At 53.6% G+C, this 17,059-nt stretch overlaps 1 protein-coding gene and 1 long non-coding RNA gene across 3 annotated transcripts; both read right to left on the reverse strand.

The window, feature by feature from the left end:
* KPNA7 (karyopherin subunit alpha 7) lies at positions 1–8,229 on the reverse strand. Of its 2 annotated transcripts, XM_046901033.1 has the most exons (11): positions 7,020–8,229; positions 6,156–6,266; positions 5,653–5,787; positions 5,041–5,126; positions 4,108–4,376; positions 3,701–3,783; positions 2,419–2,682; positions 1,833–2,066; positions 1,324–1,506; positions 801–950; positions 1–204 (listed from the first exon to the last, which is right to left on the reverse strand). In XM_046901033.1, the coding sequence occupies exons 2-11, from the start codon at positions 6,219–6,221 to the stop codon at positions 124–126; spliced, it is 1,551 nt and encodes a 516-aa protein (XP_046756989.1). In that variant the 5' UTR covers positions 6,222–6,266; positions 7,020–8,229; the 3' UTR covers positions 1–123. The 2 variants fall into 2 exon arrangements, with proteins under 2 accessions (XP_046756989.1, XP_414795.4); XM_414795.8 differs by having other exon boundaries at positions 6,156–7,038.
* Positions 8,230–9,131: 902 nt separating this feature from the next.
* LOC121106776 lies at positions 9,132–15,540 on the reverse strand. The gene is made up of 3 exons (XR_005839780.2): positions 15,173–15,540; positions 10,616–10,728; positions 9,132–10,114 (listed from the first exon to the last, which is right to left on the reverse strand). It is a non-coding gene; the product is annotated as an uncharacterized LOC121106776 (long non-coding RNA).
* Positions 15,541–17,059: the final 1,519 nt, after the last annotated feature.

Consider the following 17,059-nt stretch of genomic DNA (forward strand, 5'->3'; position numbering starts at 1 on the left):
TACAAATCCACAAGTGCAATTTATTGATAAGTTTCAAATGTAAAAGGACTATACAACTCCACTCCTCTTGGTCAGGACACCCAGCCTCCACCCACCAAGTCGGAGCTGTGCAAAGCTTCGTCTTCAGAAGTTGAAGTCTTGCTTCTCCACTGAGAAGTTATATAGCCCATCCTCATCGGTCCCAGGCTGCAGATCAGGAGTCTCCTAGGAGGAGGTTGGCAGCCATCAGTTAATGGGTCTGAGTCTTTACTCATTTAAACATTGCAGGCAAAGCTCAGACCTCAGCTGTGAGCTCTGCCAGGCCACTATAAGCCTCTACTCTGGTGTTCCCCAATCTGTGAGCACAAGGCTGGATCCAAATATGGACCTGCGACAGTTATGGAATTCCCCTGCGACTCCTACCTGAGGCCCTATACTTTTCCCATGAGTTTAACATGACAGGAGTCAAGTAATCCAGAAGGAACCTGAGCACAGTTATCAGTGAGTAGGAGGCTGCCCTTCCTAGCAACAAGCCAGCCAGGAAAGAGGAAGCCTCCCCACATTTGGGATGCATATCAGCAACTGCAGTGATGCCATTGGAAATTCCAACAGCAAGATGCTATCAAAGCATCTCTATTGCACAACAGTCAGCTGACAGACTGGGGTTCTACAGAGCTTTGGAAGGTAAAGGGAGTAAGCTATAGGAACTACCAAATTCAAACAGAGACTTAAGGACTTATCTCAGCATCTTTAAAGGATGTGCTTCACTCCAGCACAAAACAGCTCATTTTCAAATAAGCAGCAGCAAGAGCACAACATACCTCACCAGAGAAGTACTTCTCTATGATATTCAGAGCAGCTCGGTAGACCATGTTGTTGTCATGGGTTTGCAAGGCTTCAATTTTCTCCAGACCATCAAGTTCTTCCACCAGCAGACACAGCCGCTCCGTCTCTCCCAGTTTCTCAGCTGCCTGCAAACACAGGAGGTAAGTGTAACCCATGTCAGTAATGGGGCCAAGGTGGTCCCTGCTGTAGGGCCCTGAAGCTAAGGGTCAAGTGACTGCAGGTAGGAACACAAGGGTCTGCATTGTGTTCAGCAGAGATGCCTGAAATACATACAGAATATATGGCTTGGCGATTAGCACACTGCATCCTCTCCTTTCCAGGAGGAGAAAGGCTCAGGAACTTCATGTCAAGCCCTTTGGACAACCCAGAAGGACCCAGAGACAAATCAGGCATGAAGTCTAACTCACTCCTGCAAGACTAACTGCTGGGAAGGAGCTGTTCCAGCTGCACCATGCAAGCAGAGCTCCTTTGGTGAAGGGAGACAACATAAGATCTTACCAGGAAGAGATTTGAAATGGAATCCAGGATGACCAGGATGGTTTTGCTGTCTTTGGCCAAAAGCAGGTTGAGCAGAGGCTTGAGGACCCCAGACTGGACGAGCTCCACCACCTGCTCCACAGTGCCACCAGTTGTCAGGTTGGCCACTGCCCACACCGCCTCCTTCTGGGCCTTGAAATCCCCCTGGAAGAGCAGCACAGAAAAGGCATTCCCAGACTTCAGCAACCCTCAGAGCAGGCTGAGATGCCAGGGGAGGAGAGCCACTTTTTGCACACAGTTTGGACTGGTCCACTTTCCTAGCGCTGGATGGACACATGGCAGAGCTGCCAAGACCAGCTCCAAGCTGTTTCTCCATGCAGATGTACTAAGTAACTCATGCTGCTCCTCAGATCCCAGCAGCTTCACAGAACTGTTCAGGTGGCTCTTGGGCACAGCACCTCATAACAAAGCAGCACAGACTGAAGCTGAGCACTGCCCCTATGTGCACAGGGCTGTGCCCATCCCCTTACCTTATCAAGCAGCTCCACCAGAGGTGGCAACAGCCCGCAGGTGATGAGCTGCTGGATCTGCTGGCAGGGCCCAGCTGCAATGTTGCTGAGTGCCCATGCTGCCTCCTTCTGTATAGCTGGCTTTGTATGACGAAGGAGAAGGGGCAGGACAGCCAGGACACCAGCATCGATAGCTGCCTGGGTCTGTTCATCAGTCCCTGTAACCACATTCCCAATGGCACGCAGAGCTGGAGTCTAGACAGATTAGAGCAGATGGAGATGAGAAATCTTATCTCAAGGAATACACACCAGAAAGACCAGCAAGAGCCCTCACTAAGTGCCTGATCCTTCAAATGAAGTCCCATGGATGATTACTGCTGCGGTTACAGACCTACCTACCAGCCTCCTCTTCTGATCGAAGCAGCTTTACAGGCCCTTCCCAGCCACAGCAAGAAGGAACAGAGCACTGGCTTGATCAGCAACAAGCTGAACTGCAGAGTGAGGAGGCAGCAGACCACAGACAGCAAGGAGCTGCTCCTTCCCCCCCCCCCCCCAGATGCCCCTACATTAAAGGGTCAGAGACCCTGAACTATCAGTTGTTCCCTACCATGACAATCATCTCAGGGCTGCCCATGAGCTCCACCAGCCGTGGCAGAATCCCCGTATCCACCACGATCTGGATGCGGTCATTGGAGCCATCGGTCAGGTAGGACACAGCCCAGCAGGAGTCAGAGACGATCTCCTTGTCCTCATGCTCCAGCAGGCAGGTGATGATGGGCAGCAGCTGCCTCACTGCCTCCAGGGGTGGGTATGGGTTCTTGTTCCTGCAGAGGTTTGACAGAGTCCATGTGATGTTCCTCAGGAACCCAACCTGGAAGATGAGGGAGCTGTGAGATCCTCCTTGCAGAGCCTTCTGGTGCAACCAGCACTGCTCCACAGCAGCAGATGCTATCAGCCAGAAGCAGCCTCTTTAATAAGGGCTGAGGCTTGTTTGAAGCAGGGAGATGAAAGAGCAGACCTCCCCTCCTCCTTCTCCAATACTGAGTTCCAATAACCTCAGATCTGGTGGCATGACAAGCCACCATGACTAACAAAGGCACCAAACAGCTCACTGCTGGATCCCCAGACAAATTACAGAGCATTCTTTGGACAAGATCAAGGGTGTTACTTTAATATTAGCAGCCCATTGTCATAGAGAAGGGTTTGAGTTCCCTCATCCCAGTGAGGAGAGCAGTGGAGCTCCATGCAGAGCATCACAGCCACCAAGGTGTGCAGGGGATGGGACTGTCATATTGGGAAGCACTGAAATGTCACAGTAAGAGACAAAGGTGAGTCAGGAGTGGCCGGAGAAGCCTTATACAGATTTTGCAATATAAACTCACAGAAGGCCCAGAGGGTGTTTTCTCAGCCCTACCCTGAAAGGCCCAATTTCTGCCTACAGAGAGCACACGGCACCCACCACACACAGGGTGGGACACCTGGGGGCATCCACCCCACTGCTGGAGCTCTCAGAGCTGCAGCTCACCTCACACCACTCTGAGAAGGTCCTTCTTCCCCCGAGAGCTGTGGGGCAGGCACTGCTGCGGGAGGGCAGGGCACAGCAGGAGGAAGCAGGAAGGACAAGTTCTGCCCTCTGCATGCATATGCAGGTCTGCTGAGCGCCAATTGCTACTTACTCCTAGCTTGAGATGGTCAAAGCTGGATGGGGAAGCTTTGTCTAAGTCATTGCATTGACTTGAAATGCGTCTGCCTGGCGTCTTGTTCAGGGTTAGGCTCATTAAAAGCAGTTTAGACAAGGGTCCCATCCAGCTGTTTTGAGAGTCACATCACCATTCACCCTTTACCCAAGTGACCAGGAGTGCCAAGTCAGGAACAAGAAAGTTATTTACTGGAGTTACAGGTGACACCAGAGCCAGCAAGGGAGGAATCACATTGCAATTGATAAGAGCATCTCTGTACAGAGGACCATCACCTGCATGGATAAAGACATATCATAAATAACCCTCTTTAAGAGACAAGACAGACAACATCCAACAGCAGCCAGAGGCCCCACTACTAACAAAGCTGGGGGGTTAGACCAGCCCAGCAAGATGCACTCCTGCATTTGGTTTTGACCAGAATCCTCCTGCAGGACCAACCCAGGGTCAGAAAGGCTGCCAGGCTGTGAGAATCACAGAATGGAGACAGAGCTGCATGGAGATGGGCCCATTTCAAGGAACACCACTATTGACCACCCCAGCAGCAGCTGGGGCAGTGACTGTATCCTAACCCAGCCCTGTCTGGGGTCCCCACTCACCTGCGATGTTGCCCAGCGCCCACACGGCCTGCTCACTGATGTGCATGTGGGGGGAGGACAGGAGGGAGATGAATGCAGGGATGGCCCCCCCCTCCACCACTGCCCTGGTGTGCTCCGAGGTGCCGGACGCGATGTTGGTCAGTGCCCAGGCTGCTTCAAACTGCAGAGCAGCACTGTCAGTACGGGATAGAAACTCAACCAGCCTGGGGATGATCCCCAGCTCGATGATCTGGTTGAGAGGGGGGTCCTTCTGCCTGGACAGGATCCTCCTGCAAGAGGGCACAGCACAGTTTATGGCCACAGGGCTCCATCTGCATAAGACACCATCAGGGCTCTGATTGAGCCAAGAACAGCTGGAAGAGGGAGCATTTCCAGCCAGATCTGAATTCCAGCCACAACACCTGTGCTGGCAGAGGAGGGAATCCATGGTTTAGATGTGTGCCACCACCAGATCTCACCACTGTGCAAGCTCAGGGTGCTGCCAGGACACCCCAGGCATGGGCAGGCTCAGCTGGAGCAGGCAGAAAGCCAGCTGTACTGCACAGCAGGGTTCTATCCCAGGAAAACCCCAGCTGCAATGCAGCCTCCTGGACCATAAGGGTAAATTCCTGCTGATGGTAACTCACACAAGGACAGCCCTGTTCAGCCATATCCCACTGCAGGGCAGCCCTTCTTCTGACCCAGCCTCCAACACCTGGTTCCTTTCCATCCACCCCAGGTGGCTGCAGTCAGCACAGCCCAGAAGGCACCACCAACCCTTCAGCTGGCTTTGCCCAGAGCCCAGCATGGCACTCTGCAGGACCCCAGCCCCCAGGGCTAGCAGGTTCCTTCCCCAGTGCAGCTTACTGTGTCTTCAGTGCCCCCCAAGCAGGAACAATGCCCCCTGGCCCCCAAACCCCACAGCAGCCCCATCCCTCCCATCAGGCAGCATACCTGGCTGCCTGTGTCGCCTGCAGCTGGAGCGAAGTATTGCTTCCATTCACAGCTTCCACTATTTCCTCCAAAGACAGTGGAACAATCTGTGTTGGGATGATTCAGAGTCAGACAGTAAGTCAGAACTCCAAGCCAGGACGCCCTCCAGTGTAATCTCACACTCAATCAGCTGTCTAGACCCAAGGCAATCACTGCTCCATATCTAAGGTGGTGTCTGCCCTTTATGCAATGCAGTTTCAGGATGAGACATAGGAAGAGAATCCCACAAATGCCCTCCAGGTAGATGATCCTTGTAATCAAATGCAAGGGAGTCCTTGGCACCATAATGGGGCCATGAGCACAGCAATTATCCTGCTCAGGTGCCTGGAGCTGCACCCAGTTTTACCTACCATCAAGGGAAGCTGCATTACACATTTCCAAGCAAAATAGCACAGAAGTGGGCTGGGCAGCACCTAAATCCCTCCCCAGTCCCTGTATCCATCTCTGGCTGTTAACCCAGGTCACAGGGCTGGATGTGGTGGTGGCAGCCCAAGTCCCAGAGCAGATGGGATGCTCTGCACCAGCCATGTGCTGCAGCACTGACCCACCCGGGAGCAGACAGCCAGCACTCACCACGTTTTTCTCTTCTGCTGGTGAGGGGCTCTTCTCCAGAGAGACAATGGAAATGCTCCTGCGCTTCAGGATCTGCTCATCCTTCTTGGCCTTCCGCAGCTCAATGTTCACCTCCACCCGCTGCCTGCGCAGGGCCTGGGGGCACAGGACATCATGTCAGCACCATCCAGCTCACCCCTATGCTGGATCTCACTCTGCAACCCCAGGACTGCTACAGGGAGTAGAGCCAGCCACAGCCAGGAGGGTCACAACAGAGCATCTTCCCCCCACCAGGATGCTGGCAGCAGTGACAGCCGTGGCAGCCCACAGCCACCCACCCAAAGCCTGTATCCCACTACTAACACATCCCAGCAGCTCCACACCATATATCTGAAGCTAACAAAGTATCCCTGACAGCCTGTACTAAGATTGAGGATAAGGGGCATTCAGAAGCCCTCACATAGGCTTCAGCTGGCCCCACTGTTCTGGAAGGAGGTGCCACAGACAGCGGGGTCTGTACTTACTGCAGTGTCCTTGCCCTTGTTCTTGAACCTCTTCATCCTCTCACCATGCTCGTGTACGACTGGCATCTTGGCAGGTCAAGGATTGCTGCCAGCTGAAAGCTTCCACGTGCTCTGGGGCAGCACAGGGCAGAGTCAGGTCACAGCCACACCACCTCCATCCCCTGAGGATCTGGGACCCCACAACAGCCCCACACACCTGCTGCCCCCAGCAAGGGGGATGCCAAGCCCTCTGCCCTCAGCAGAGCTCAGAGAAATCCACACAAACCACAGCTCAGCCTCTAAACTAAGCACAGGCACAAACCACTACTTAACACCAGGCTGGGAGAGTTACAGCTACAGCTGTGATCCCATGAGGAAGAAGGGCACACCTCTCCTTGTGGAGATAGGGTTGGAACACCTTCCTCCAGCTCTGGGTCCCACTGATTTAGACAGCCTAAGCCTGGCAGGGCTACCAAGGGCTCCTGGAAGCATCAGCTCAGGGCCCCATCTCAAGGAAGGCAGCCACATCCCAGCCCATATCCCACCCCACAGCCCAGAGATACCCATAGCAGAGGTCATGCACTGGCAGTGTGACCAAGCTCAAACAAACCCCCTTCAAACACACCTAACATAACCCCAGGTGGGAGACATAAGCAGGACAGGCAATATTGCACCTAAGTTTCTCATAACAACAACAACAAAAACAACCCCACAGGCATACGAAAAACACACACAAATGAGACCAAGGCAGCCCTCCCAGCAGGCAGCAAAGCATGGCTTCACCCAGCACATATTCCCAGCAGTCAGGTACCACCAAGATCACCCACTTAAAACACACACAGCAGAAACCCACCACCACTAAAAGAGGGGAAAAATACCACTCACCCTCAACCCTCCCTCTCATGCTCTCCAAACCCTCAGCTGCCTATTTATTGCCCCCACTGGAGCCACACACCCCAGGCTGGCCCCAACCATTGGCTCTCCCCAGACCTCCTCATTAGCCCCAGCTGCTCCTGCCCCAGCAGTTTGGGTGCACCTGGAGCAGCACTGTTTTCATCTCTGAGCTGCTATCCTGCCTGGGCCACCCTAACACCTCCAGCTCCTCTCTCTCTCCTCCATCGTCACCTCTCTATCTTCCATCTTCTCCATGCACTGCGCTGCACTTTGCCCACTTTGGCATTATTACAGTGGACTTTCTGGGGATATCCTTACACTGCCTGGGCTGGGGCAGCACGGAGAACCCAGCAGGATCCCACAGTCTTCCCGAGTCCATCAGATTTCAGCCAGGGCTGAGATCATTCCATTACCCATCCCCAGCAGCCTCAGCCCAGAGCTGGTTCGCATCTGCAGCTCCCAGCCCTGTGCTCTACTGCTGTAGGGAGAGAGAGGATGGGGAGAAGAATACGTGGCAATCACTTGCTGTCCTTTCCTCTCCATCCTTGGCCCTATGGGTGATGGCATGTGAGGTGACACGGCCGTGCTGAGCTCACCCCACGCTGAGGACACGGGCAGATCGATATGCGCCGAGTGGGAAAGGGGACAACCGCTGGAGGAGAAAACGGTTCTCTTTGCAGCATAATAAGAGGGTATCAGAGCTAATGGAGAGGAAAGGAGATAAAACCCTAAATCGACACGACAGTGTCCCCTGAGCTCAGCTTTGTGTGCTCAGGCTGAAAATCCATGCGGTGACAGGTAGGGAAGCTGTGGTTCTGGCACAGAGCTTTGCTGCTCCCTTGCAGCCCGCACGCCTTCGCCCAGTTGCTCCCAGTGTGGCACTGCACGGCAGTGGGACGGCGACTGGTGGCAGCTCTTTTAAGCCCCGAGACAAAAGCACTGATTTTTCCTGTGTTATCGCCATGTCTCTTCAATAAGCCTAGCCCTGGGGTCGGGAAGAAGCCAGCACTGACATCCCTGCAGCCCACACCTCCCCAGAACCCCAGTGAACCCATGCCGTGCCCTGGGCCATGTGTAGGACAGAGGTTGGAAATTCCCTGGGTGGGGTTGGGATGAGCCCTCCTGGCACAGCCCATACCCATCCCTGCATCCCGGTGCCGTCCCCACTGCCAGCCCTGGGGATTCATTGCAGCCCCATGGTTGGTGCAGCCCCCATCTGAGCTGCGATCAGAGCTGCGTTATGTTCAGCACGAAATGAGCACATAATAAGTGACAGCCCTGTCCGTTACGGTCTGTCTGCTGGGGACATGCAGCAAGAAGGTGGGAGAAGGGATTTATTGTCATCCCTGCCTTACTGCTGAGCGACAACAGAGCTGAGCGCTGCAGCTGGGTTTGGGAGGGAAGGGGAAGGGAAGGGAAGGGAAGGGAAGGGAAGGGAAGGGAAGGGAAGGGAAGGGAAGGGAAGGGAAGGGAAGGGAAGGGAAGGGAAGGGAAGGGAAGGGAAGGGAAGGGAAGGGAAGGGAAGGGAAGGGAAGGGAAGGGAAGGGAAGGGAAGGGAAGGGAAGGGAAGAAACCACTTTCCATCAGTTTGGTTGACAGTGCCATGGACAAGGAGAGATGTCACTGACGATGTGCGACAACACACTGTGGTCTTTGATCCAAGTGCTGTGTCCCTGCAGGGTGATGGGCTGGCAGGAAAAGCAACCTGTGTTAAAGGTGGCTTGATTTGCTCCTAAATATATGGGAATTTGGCTCTGTTTGATAAAGACTGACTGTGCCATGGGCAGCAGCTGCACCGTGGGACATCTCAGCTCGATGTTTTCTTTGGGTGAGCAAATACAGTGTTCACATCTGACACCCCTGTGGCCAAAACACTGGTCCTTTCAGGGGGTGCTTCCCAAGGCAAAGAGCACTCAGCAAATGCAGCTGTGGATGTCCAGAAGAAGTGGATGCCTCAGCAAACCGCCACGGCCCCGGGGGCTGTAACTGCACACCGGGCTGAAGGCGAGGGAACTAATTTTAACTGCTGAGCAGCATCCTTCCTGCCAGCCACGGAGGGATTAGAGCAACAGCTCTTGAAATTATTTAAAAATAACATGAGACTTAATCATAGCTATTTATTAAATCCATTATCCTCTGTCAGTTAGGGGACGCTGATTCGTTCAGCTGTGGAAGTTCTTAAACCTCTTATGGCCAAAAATCTTACGGCACTTCTTTTTTTTTTTTCCTGATGGGGTCCCAGTAGCCATTATTCCTTCAGTCCCTGAATCTGTAACTGTAGGAACTGAGACACAAAATCTGACAGTGGACACAGGGATGGGGAGCGATGGAGCAGTGGAGAAACACACGTAGCCAAATTCTGCATTGCTGCTCCACGTGGGCAGGATATCTGCACAGCGCTGCTTTGCCCCATTACCTGAGGCTGAAGTTCACAGCTCTATGGGAAGAAGGAAAGGAGGGGAGGTGGAATCTCAGAGCTTCCTACTGCCCCCCATGTTCTGGGTGTTCCAGCAGATAATCCTTCGGACTGTCTGCAGACAACGAAGCCGCTGACTGCCCATACCCACACCCACCTCCTCTGGGGCCTTTCTGCAAGTCGGGGCCGACCCAGCTTAGAGTTATAGGATCACAGAATCATAGCATCGTTAGGGTTGGAGAAGACCGAGATCACCAAGCCCAACCCAAACTGCTGCACGTTGCACACAGGAGGACGGGGCAGTGCCCACAAGTGAACTGATGCATCCCCTGACCTCGAAGAGAACTGCTTGCAGTCCTCACTCCCAGATGCAAGGTTTGCAATAATTGCTTACAGAAGCCCCAAACCACGATGTGCTGTGGATGCTCTGCCTCCAAATAAATTCCCTTCCCCCATTCATAAAACAGAAGGTCATATTGATCCGTGGCCGCCGCAAATCTGCCCTCACGCAGAGCTCAGGGGGCCTGCAGGTGGTCTGGAAACTGCAATAAATAGTGGTGGGAGGACTGCTGGCAGAGGTTGCAGAGAGCACAGTGATTCTCAGAGAACAGTGCAGCCACCCGGGGACCCTCAGCCAGGTGGGGTTTCCCAGTGTGATGTTTCCTGCCAGCTGCAAAACCAAAACAGAGCAGGACATGCTTCATCTGAGTAAAGCAGCTTGTCCAAGTAACAAAGGAGGTACATGCATCCATAGTCAGGGAGGGAAAGCCTCTCTTTTTTTCACTATAGCAATATTTGCTATAGAAAGGAGCCTGCTGTGTCGCTTCAGCGCACACAGACACTGCAGCTTCCAGGGCTGAAAGCAACTCTTCCCTTCCCTTCCCTTCCCTTCCCTTCCCTTCCCTTCCCTTCCCTTCCCTTCCCTTCCCTTCCCTTCCCTTCCCTTCCCTTCCCTTCCCTTCCCTTCCCTTCCCTTCCCTTCCCTTCCCTTCCCTTCCCTTCCCTTCCCTTCCCTTCCCTTCCCTTCCCTTCCCTTCCCTTCCCTTCCCTTCCCTTCCCTTCCCTTCCCTTCCCCTCCCCTCCCCTCCCCTCCCTCTCCCTTCCCCCTTTTCTCTTTCCTTCACCTTTTCCTTTTCCTTTTCCTTTTCCTTTTCCTTCCCTTCTCTCTCACCTCCTATAGGGATCCCCAGGATCTCCCTGCAGTCTGGCTGGGGGCCTCTGAGCACCTGCAGGTGTTCCTGTCCAGTGCGTGGAATGGGACCAGATGGTCTTTAAAGGTCCCTTCTACAAGAGAAGAAAATAAACTAGCTCTACCAACCCCAAATCAGTGCCCTTTCAGCACTTCACTTCTGCAAAGTCTCACCGTGCCTTGATTTTTATGTTCATATTTTTTTTCAGATCAATATTTCTAAAGCTGAAATGAAAGTGAAAATGGAGAACACCACTGTTTGCAACCGCAGCCTCGTTCCTCCATGTGCTGCATCCTGCTGCCACGTGCTGCAGGGAAAGGCTCATTTCTCTAAGCTCCAACACAGAATCCAGGAAGAAAGAGGGTTTTTTAACAGATCTGATCTTCGAAAAGAAGAAATTTCCTCTCCCTGATTTGTGAATTCACCCCTGCAGGCGCTGCTGTCTGTCCCCACTGAGCACCCAGAGCCTCCCAACCACAGCCTGTATTCCTGCAGGTACTGCAACCCTACTGCCGGGCTGCCTTTGCTCTTCCCACCCGGGGCTGGCACCCAGAAAGGGAGGAACCACAGAACTCCTCACATTCGTTTTCTTTTTGCGTCAAATGGACCCCATTCTGGTGCTGTCAGGCACGTGAAAAGCTGAAGCTGATGCCGTTCATTGGAGGGATCTGCATTGCTGTGGATGGAACCAAAGTCTGGCCCCACTTCCGCAGTGGAGTCACTGCTTTAGAGGAGGACAAATGTGTTCCTTCTTTCTGTAGCTGCCTCTGAGGCTCTTTGGGAGCACATTTCCTTCTATGATCATCATGCAACCATTACTCCCATCCATCAGCACAACACTGTGATTGTCTTGCAATCAAGATCCTAAGGATGGCTGCCCAGGGAGCGGGCGCTGCTCTCTGTTTGCACACATGCACCCAAAGCCAAATGGAGAACCTCGAGTCCCAGCTCCCAGGGCAAAAAGACCCCTCGTGTTTCCTCACCCCTCAGCCTGCAGAAAGAGCAGAGAGGAAACATATGGACGGGTTATTCTTTAATGTGGGATTGTCTGCATCCCTCCTACTTTCAACTCATCCCAGATTTGCGTCCCACCAAGTGGCCATATGGGGGTTTTATCCCTCTGGATGGAGGGCCAAGGCAAGCTGCAGGCTGCGGGCAGCAGACGGGCTGCTTCAAACCTGCTTCCCACCAACACCAGGCTGCATTGTGCTTACACCTGGATGCTTCCTCCCTGTAGAGCTAGAGAAGTCACGTCATTGCCCGGCAAGCAGATGAAAGAGGTTCTCATGTCTTTATGCCTGGAGAGGTACCTGGTGGGGTCACCAGCCCTGGAGGGGTTCCAGAACCGTGGGGATGTGGCACTGAGGGACGTGGGTTGGTGTCATGGTGGGGATGGGCTGGGGTTGGACTTGGGGGTCTGAGATGGCTTTTCCAGTGATTCTGTGATTCTATTTATTCTATTATCTTCTACCAGATCCTGTCCAAGAGGAAACCTGACCTTACTGATATGGCACTTGAAGTGAACTGCTCACAGGAGCTGTCCTGGGCCAGGGGCTGGGAGAGGTTCTGTGCAACAGGGGGACGCTGCTTATTATCTGGGCAGTGTGACCAGTGGGCTCTCTGTAGGCAGCTCGGGGAGAAGAAAGCTGTCTTCCCATATCCCGGTCAGTGCTCAGTGAGGTCCCACTTGATCTGGCAGCACTGCCACTAAAATAACACGGATCATTTTCAGATGGCAGCGGTGAGCTGCCTCACGCCCATTGCCTCCATCTCCCCCGGGCAGGGAAGACAGCCAGGACAACTTCTGCAATACGCAGTGAGAAGGTTCGAGTGCTCAATCCCACTTGCTTCGATGCAGCTGCTGTGTCAAAATCTCACAGGCAGCCTGAGCAACTCAACCCAAATAGAGCCTTTTTCTAAAGGAATACAATCCAAACCTGCTCAGGGACAGAAGCCCCAAAGAGCTCCCAGCTCGGCTAACCCAGAGATGCATTCTGCCCTCTGTAAGCTGAAGGCTGGATGTAAATGTGCTCTGCACAGCTCGTGAGTGTGGCATTGGGGTTTCTGATTACCAACCACCAGCCTGGGCTGTGGGGCTTCAGGCAGAGCAGCTGCAGTGCTTTTGCTACAGTGACGTAGGTTGGATCCTGCTCGTCCCCCAGACAGCTGTATCTCCAGGAGGAGCTTTGGAAAGAGGAAGACCCGACCCTTTGTCTGAGCATGATGCACATTTCCCTTTTTAATATCATTTTGAAGAGTATCTGTTACCGAAGAGGGCTTATGGGGAATATCTGCTGGCTCCTGAGACGGTTATTGTAAGCAGGACTCGGAGCAGCGGAAAGATCAAACACTCTCCAGCTGCTGAACTCACGGTGCCCTTTCAGCTGCTGTCAGTATCGTGCAGCTCCTGGGATCTGCTCCTTGCAAACCGGCAGCTCTGACTTCCACGGCCACCGCCACAGGCAGTCCCAGCTCGTGGCTGCTGAGCGCCGCGCTGCCTGCAGGCACAGCTCCCCTCCGGATGCTCCCTTCTCAGGGCACGTTTTCCCCGTGCTGCCATGGGGCCACCTGGGACAATTGCTGTCAGAGCACGCAGCCCTTGGCTAGCAGAAATCCGTGCTGGTTTGCACCGCGTCTACAGTGCTCCGTGTTGTGTCAGCTCATCACATTTCAGCCGGCTGGAAAATGGATGTGCAGCACCGTGGGCTGCCTCCAGCTTATGGAGCTGATGAGGAATTCCCCCGTGTGGACCACATCCTTCCGCCAGGCACCCCGAGGTGTATTGGGCCCTATGGGAGGCTCTGTGCTTATGAGCTGCTGGGGCTCCTTGGAGCTACGAAGCTTCAGCAGAAGCCGAGAGAGGAGCAGTTGGAGGTGGACGTCAGGAAGGGAGCTGTGGTCTCACACTGCTGCTGGCAACCCAGCACAAAGCCACTGCGCTGGGACTGCTAAAGCCAGACTCTGTTTCCAGGGAATATAAAATGACCTTAAACAACACAAGGCTAACAGATGTGCACCGCAGAGGCAGAGCTGCCATCACAGCTGCTTGGGCCGGACGGAGCCGAGCCCCAAAGCCCTCTGCACCTGCAGTGGTGCTGGGAGCAGCGCTTCCTGCTGCAGATGGATGTATCTCCGTGCCTTAAGGAAGTGGCACAGCCAGAGGTTGGCTCTGCCACCCAGAAATGTGCATCTCGGAGATCCTTTTCAGTCACAATTAACTGAAAACACTGACTGTGAAGTCGCCTGACGGTGACGCAACAGTTGGGCCTTTGAATGCACAAAGAACAGCGAGGCAGCTTGGTGACTCTTCAGCACGTTACCACCGCCTTTGTTAGAAATATAATCAAACGTAATCCTTCCAGATAGCCTGAAAAGGAACGAACCCCCCCAGACTGAGCCACAGCCTGTTTCCTGTAACACAAAGCCACAGGAAAGCTCCCCCAAAGGCACAGCAGCCAAAGGATTAAAGGCGTTTTTGCTTCGGCTGCTGCCACGTTGCTGGAGGAGCGGAGCCCCGCAGCTCCCCATGGCCTCTCGAGCCTTTCCCAGCGCGCCTGACTTGCCTCTGCCGTGCTGTCATGCAGCCATGCTAATGCTTAGCAGCGGGAGCAGTATTTAAGCATATAATCAATCTCCACCAGCCATTCGTAGCACTCCACTGCACAGACACACACACAGAGCACGATCAGAGCGTGGATCGTGGCCCTTCGCTCCGTCTTTTTTACACTCAGCAGCTATTTTCTCCCTTTGCTTCCAAGCAGGCTTTGGAGAGTCTCATTGTGCTGAGACACATTCTGGTTGCACCTGGTTGCACCAGCTTACAAGCCATGTTGTTCCCTGTCAGTGTACCGAAGCCTGAGCCTAAAAGGTGAGAACAGAATCTTGTGACATTGCCTCCTTTGACAATGCCCCTCTCGGGACACAGCACCTCCCACGGCAAAGGTCCCATGGAGTGAGGCTGTCAGTGTGATGCTGTTCATGCCCAGCTCACAGCCTATGTGTGCTTCCAGCCCTGTCCTTGCAAACGTGCCCCTCCAGCACGAAGGAAGGCACGCGGGTCGCTCGGCTCAGTGAAGGCACCACCGAGTGCTGCTGCAGAGACCTGCGTGCACAGATGGGAGCACGAGCGCCGTCCTGGCTTAGCAGCAAGCTGCATCACCCCCGGCAGTCAGCGGCCTTCTGCTGCCCAGGCAAATGTCAGCTTTCCATCAGCCAGAAAAAACCTGCTGCCCATGAGGATTGCCATCAGCTCAACTCAGGGCTCTGCAGTTGGAAGGTGAATAGGAAACAGTGTAGGAGAGAAAGCTATCAGAGAGATGAGGTCAGACCCCATTCCTACTTTGCACAACTCCATCTCAGCCCATTCGAAATGCAGAAAGCAGCACCAGCTTCCCAGCAAGGAGGTGGGCTCAGCACAAAACCTGTGTGTGAACACATTGCTGCGAATGCAGCTGCTCTTCTCTCCTGCTCTGTTTGCCAAGCAGTGAGTTCAGTTCTGCTCTGAGAATTTCCTTAGTGCGGTAAAACAACCAACCAACCTCAGAATCCAAGCGGGATGCAGGTGAAATGATGCATGGCTTTTGTTGGCTGAGCAGTTTGCCCGGGCAGCACCGAGCTGCTAACCTGAGTCCAATGAGACAGATTGATGTTGGAGGCCGCAGCGCACCGCTTCAGGAGCCTCCCTCACATCCTCTGTGCAATGGTATTGATTTTAGCTGCTGGCAGCAAGAGATGGGAGTCCTCTTTGTGACAGCCTCCAACTCACGCAGGGTTAGCAACCATCCATCCTTTGCATGCACGCTGCCCTCAGCGTCCCACACCCGGCAGCAGCTCTGCCTGCCTGGCTTCCCACAGCCCCCAGGGCTGCTGCTGCTGCTGCCTGAGCTCAGCAGCGCAGAACTGAGAGAAGGGTGCTGTGCTCTGACTGAACTTTGCCACCTGATGTCACTGGCATCGTTGTAAACACCCTTGGGTGCCTGTCAGACCCAAAGCGCCCTCTGCACTGCTGCTAACTGCAGCTCCTCCATCTCTGCACCCCCGATCTCATTGTAGATGCCACAGATTGAATCCCAGCATAATCCCTCTGGGTCTGGTGAGCAGTAAAAGCCATCAGGGCTGCTGCTTGGCTCCGGTGATCCGGGGCAGAAGGAGCACAGAAGTGGACATGACACCGTTCACCGCTATCAGATGGAGCCAAGCGAAGTGCTGGCAGTTATGATTCAGCACGCCTTTGGTGCAGGGCTGCCGAGTGAAGAGTTTCTACAGCAACCCGCTTCCCCATGCACACCATGCTCTCTCTTACACGTGTTCCCAGCCCCGGCTTTTAATCAGACAGCACAGCTAATATAATGCAAATGAAGTGCACCTTGAGCCATGCGATAAATCTCACTTGCTCTTTCCTGTTCCTTAGTCAGGCAAAAATCCCACTAACTGATCGCTGATCCAACTTAAGACTGGGAAGGAGAACGGGGAGACACTGCTGGAGCTGTCTGATGTTAGCGGCATATATCACTAATTTGCACATATGCTTTTGTCACAGCATAATGAGAATACCTCGCAAAGGAAGCGCCCTGCTCTTTGCAAGGACCTGGAATCTGCATTTCCTATGTTCTACAGTAATTATGCAGCACCCATCACTCCTTCAGACTGTTTCATCCCTAACTTTTAACTTACAAATTGAGGTTAAAGTGGGACAGACACGTCCCTTCATCTTATTCTTAAACAGCCACCAGGTTGCTTTTTTCCCATCGCTGACGAAGCCAGCGTGTTTCCTGCCACAGGAGAGCACAAAGTGTGTTTGGGTTTCACCACCAAAAAGGATTCCAGTCCTGCTTTGCTGGATGCTGGCCTGCTCTTATCATCTGGCCACTGCTATTTTTTCATAGCTACAAAGTTTGGGCACAGAAAAGACCCATTCCAACTCCTGAATCATAGAACCATAGAATGGCCTGGGTTGAAAAGGACCACAATGCTCATCCAGTTCCAACCCCCTGCTATGTGCAGGGCCACCAACCAGCAGCCCAGGCTGCCCAGAGCCACATCCAGCCTGGCCTTGAATGCCTGCAGGGATGGGGCATCCACAGCCTCCTTTGGCAACCTGTTCAGTGCGTCACCACCCTCTGGGGGAAAAACTTCCTAATATCCAACCTACACCTCCCCTGTCTCAGCTTGTCCTTCACTATCCTACCCTACTACTATCCTACCCTTGTCCTATCACTACCCATCCTTGTAAACAGCCATTCCCCCTCCTGGTTATACGCTCCTTTATCCTCCCCAAAATGTATCCTGTTTGTAAATGTATGCAGAGAGAGTGCTGCCAGCCAAGGCAGTGTTCTGTGCTGGTAAGCTGGCCATGCTGGAGGACACAAGAGATGAACCCCAGGGAAAGGTCATGCCCACACTGCATGTCATTCCTATGGTTTCCT

This window comes from Gallus gallus, chromosome 14 (assembly GCF_016699485.2).
Source record: "Gallus gallus isolate bGalGal1 chromosome 14, bGalGal1.mat.broiler.GRCg7b, whole genome shotgun sequence".
Lineage (NCBI taxonomy): Eukaryota > Metazoa > Chordata > Aves > Galliformes > Phasianidae > Gallus > Gallus gallus.